This window comes from Sinocyclocheilus rhinocerous, unplaced genomic scaffold (genome assembly GCF_001515625.1).
Source record: "Sinocyclocheilus rhinocerous isolate Xijiao unplaced genomic scaffold, SAMN03320098_v1.1 scaffold1511, whole genome shotgun sequence".
Lineage (NCBI taxonomy): Eukaryota > Metazoa > Chordata > Actinopteri > Cypriniformes > Cyprinidae > Sinocyclocheilus > Sinocyclocheilus rhinocerous.
The window spans coordinates 203,079-207,895 of NW_015666239.1; the positions used below are offsets into that span (position 1 = coordinate 203,079).

Sequence of the window (4,817 nt, forward strand, 5' to 3'; positions counted from 1 at the left end):
ATTTAATGAGTTAAAATGCATGAGATAGATAGAATGTGGATTTATTGATGAGAAATATATGAATATATAAGCTGGTTATTGATTATTTAAAACACATTCATTATTATTTATTTATCAGTTTATCAGTACTACAACAGAAATCTGACCTGTGTGACTGACAAATATGCATCACATTAAGTTTATGTTAACACTGTGTAATCCAAATGGAGTTTATATGCAATTCAAATGCATAAATCTTAAATTTAGGCCTTAATTTTTTTTTTAAATGCACTTTATTTTGAAACACATTTTCTGAGAATGTGCAAGACGTCTGATTCATTAGTCTCTGTATGTAAATAAAGTGCTGTAAACTCTATACTAGTGTTTATAATTATGACAACACCATATACTAACAAGATAGGAAATACCATTTTGCAATAAAGCAGCATTTACATTTTTATGCAAATGTCATATGCTTGTATCCAAAGCGACTAACTGCATTCAAAAACATCTGATCAGATCTTGCTTCCCTGGGATTGGAACCCATGACCTTGGTGTTGCATACATATAAACGTAAAGTTCTGAGGTTCGTAAGACGTGGTTATCCTCCACTATTTAAACCGCTGGTCTGATCTGGAGCAGAAGTTTCTCAAACTAACGTCAGTGTCGTTTAAAGCCCTTAATGCAATTAAAGCACTGCGAGCAGCACAAAGCACTAATGAGGCAATGATCATGAAACGAGAACAACGACAATAACAAGTTTGGCTGGAGAGCCTAATTATGTTCAGACATTTTATTTTCATCAAGTCCGAATTGAAATTCTTACATAGGCTTGACATTTAGATCCTGGTCAGACGCATGAGATCGACACGGATAATTAACAGCACTTCATTCAGCACAGACTGACAACACATGATCAGACAGACGTCTACATTAATGTCACTGAGGCTCGAGCAGAAGCACATGTGTTGAGACGATCAGAGCGATATAATGTCTGATCGGAACACAGACTGATAACATGATGCTGAACATCGATCTGGACTTTACTCTCTTCTGCTAGTCGAAGCGTAACATGTGTGTGTGAGAGTGTGAGTGTGTGTGTGTGAGTGTGTGTGAGAGTGAGTGTGTGTGTATTTATTATGGGCTCTGCTTGTCTGTATATAGTATGATTTATTAATAATGTGTTTACTGAGTTTGGTCTTTTAAAAACTCTGTATTAAGGCATTAAGCCACGTTAAGCGTGTTTCACGTGAAGCGTTTTAGAATGTCCCTGTAAGAACAGGACTCCAGCACCAGCGGCCTGGTTTCGTGCCGTTTCTCGTCGATCGCTCAGAAGAAGGAGGTGTCGGAGGAAAAGACGCCGGCGAGCCTGAACTCGTCTCGGGTCAGCACGCAGAAGAGCCGCTGCGGCAGGGCTTTGGAGTACGGCGCGGGCCGCGGCACACAGGTGCGCAGCAGAACCTCCCGTCCAGCAGGGGGCGGGAAATCTGGAACCGCTTTCCTGTCGTCTGTCCCTCCAGAACGACCCGCCTCGTCCTCCAGCGGCGCCAGCAGAGCGGCCTGAACACAAGACAGCAGATCTCACATCAGTCCAGCTGAAGACGGCACAGAAACACATCTGAGAGTCAGAGGATCTTCTCGCCCAGACTCAAACGAGCACGTTGGGACCGCAAACTGACACACAGGAACAATTTCCACTAATTGCAAAGCTGCTTGCAAATTAGCGAATGTCGGTTCAGATCTCAGAGACTGAGATATAAAACATGTTCTGGATTCAGATCAACCTGCAGCGTCTGTGAGGTCCATCAGCACCGAAAACCACTTCATGAGGACGGAAAGGCTTTGAGGCTTTGCTTGTGCTCACTCACACTATGAGGCCGTGCTGGAAAAAGTACTTCAGTAGCAAATACTAGACTTTCAGTACTGATGGATCCGCTACAGTCGATACGAGCTCAAACGCTCCTGTATTTGTGTATCTGTGAAGAGCATCAATGGTTTCTATTTACAATGTTTTGCAACATTGTAGCCAATCACTGACATGTTTGCTGAGCGGGTGAACACAACAGCCAATCAGAGGCGTTTAAATCAGAATCCACTAAATTTGTTCAGCGTGAGCTCTAACCGACAATATATAAACACCATCGAAGTAAGAGATTAATAGTGCAGAATAGACAGATTTAATGATTATAACGGGACTTTTCACTCAGTCAGTGAGTTTGAGCTGAACTCAGATCAGCTTCATTCATTATAAAAGGAGCGTCTTTGCTCAGTTTCTGTACGCAACACATTCATAATTTGAATAAAAGTTTTATTCTTCAAGCTACTAAGCATAGACCTCAAAGTTTCAGAAGTGACAACTGTATTAAAACGCAGGACTGAATATGAAATAGCGATGTTTGACATTGTGATAATCATAACAACAGACAAAAACAACCTGATGTGTCAAAACTGCACTGCAAAAAATGCTTTTCTTACTTAGATTTTTTTGTCTAGTTTCCAGCCAAAATATCTACAAATTCTTAAATCAAGAAGGATTTTCTAGACAAGTAAAAATTATTTTTATTATTAAATAACAAGCAAAATAATCTGCCAATGGGGTAAGCAAAATAATCTTGTTTTCTGTTTGAAATAAGATTATTTTCCTTGTTCTAAGCAAAAACTCACTTAATTTTGACTTGTTTTTTCTGAAAACAAGACAATAATTTTTACTTGTCTAGAAAATCCTTCTTGATTTAAGAATTTTTAGATATTTTGGCTGGAAACAAGACAAAAAATCTAAGTAAGAAAAGCATTTTTTGCAGTGTGATCCATAAGTGCAACAAAACTGACACTTATTGTGTTACAGCTAATGTGTTTCTTTGTTATTTTATTACTAATCTTTCATTTGATCATTTTAATGCAATATTTACTTAACTGAACAATATTTGAAGGATACATACTAATGTTTTACATTTTTTAGAATTATCAATAGCATTGATAGCATCCGAAATTGGTACCGAGAACCGTGAAGTTTTAGTTATTGGTACAGACTAGAGGTCGACCGATGTATCGGTTTTGCCGATTAATCGGCACCGATAGTTGATTGCTGGAACTATCGGTTATCGGCAATAATCCATGCCGATAGTTTTCCGGGTTGCGTCCATTGCTGGAGCGGCTGAGAAGGGTCTGCTGTCATTACACAGTGCGAGAGCGGCCTCTAGTGGTTAAAATCACTGACAGCACGTGCTATTTGTTTAGACACGTGATACTGCACGCTGAACAGAGCGGGAAACTTCAGACGCGGATTTAAATGCAGCCGACAGAAAATCCTGCCGCGCCACAGAGCGCCATTCACATAGTTTTCCTTTAAATTACATTATATTGGTCCCGAATCGTTGTTAATGTACATAATGAATTGTGTATTGTGCATTTTCAGCAAAACGTTTGTCTTTCTGTGGCTCTAATAAAGTCTGTGTGCTTCATTTATAGAGCTATAATATAGGTCGCGCTTTCTCTTTCCGTTTGCTCCGTTTTTTAAACACCGAACTTCAAACTCATCTATGCCAAATTGTTCATTCTTGAAGTAAACTTGTGTCCGTTTGGTGATTAAATAAACTGTTTTAGACCGCTGCTCGAATTGAACGCGACGCGTCCGGAGTGTGTGTGATACCGGTGAGTTCTCCTAGACTCAGCGCTGCACTTTTATTTTGATTAGATAATCATCAAGTGTTCAAGAATAGAAGAAGTTAAAGTGTGAGAGTATACATACAATATCCATATGTATATAATATTAATGCTACGGCCTTTGTGTATATATTTAAAGATGTGCATCAAAATGTAAATTCTTTCATCAGTAACTCAACCTCATGTCATTCGAAACCCATAAGGCTTTCATTCATCCTCCAAACACAAATTAAAGTTCATAAAGTTCATAAAGACATAGTAAAAGTAATCTATATGAATTGAGCTGTTTAATCCAAGTCCAACGAAATTATCGCTTCATATAATAAACAGATTTAATTTAGTCTTTTTATTCACATATAAACAATGCACATACATTGAGCACATCGAATATGGTAAATGGAATTGTAGGAGCCAAATGTAATTATTATTTCACCAACAGAGGCGCAGTGTGCACTGTGGTGAGTAGGTGTAGGTCACCTGTTCACATCCTGTGATATTAACCTTCCCTTGATGTTGTATTTTGTATTAGACAGGTACTGGCGGGAACATACTGTATGGTTCTTATCATAGCTCCACATGTTTTTATTGATAGTGTTTTTGTTTTGTTTGTTTATTAAATTAACAACATTGTTTATTTATTTTATGAGTAAAGAACAACTAATGCCCTGGCAAATAGGAAAGCCACTACAGGAAACTTAACTGTATTAGGGATGGGCGGATCGATCCTTAAGTATCGATACTTTCGATACTGATGTTGTATCGAAAGGATCGATCCTCACATAAAAATATCGATTCTAAAGTGCATTTTTTTAGCCATTAATTTTATTTATCAAGAAATTCAGTGCATAAAATAAGCTTCTAAGTGGAAAAATAGACTATATTAGCGAATAATTGTGTTGGATAGAACCATTTCTCCTGCTCATCGGAACACACGCAAATGCTGAAAGACAGAACCAATCAATCACAGACAGCGTTCGCTGCTGACGCATGGCTCACAGTGCTTGTTCAAATAGGGCTGCGTTTCCCAAAAGCATCAGAAGCATAAGTAGATCTATAGAAACCATTGCCACATTATTACATTGTTACTATATATCAAATTAATTCTGAAAAATGCATCACGGTTTCCACACAAATATGAAGCAGCAATAATAATAAATGTTTCTTGAGCAGCAAAT

At 38.2% G+C, this 4,817-nt stretch overlaps 1 protein-coding gene across 1 annotated transcript in view; it reads right to left on the reverse strand.

The window, feature by feature from the left end:
* Positions 1-1,123: 1,123 nt before the first annotated feature.
* The window catches only part of LOC107732193 (rab3 GTPase-activating protein catalytic subunit-like), a 24,316-nt gene continuing 20,622 nt past the window's right edge, over positions 1,124-4,817 (reverse strand). The window contains exon 8 of the mRNA XM_016543467.1: positions 1,124-1,539. Within this exon, the coding sequence (XP_016398953.1) occupies positions 1,309-1,539 (231 nt within the window). The 3' untranslated portion in view covers positions 1,124-1,308. The remainder of the gene's footprint in view (positions 1,540-4,817) is intronic.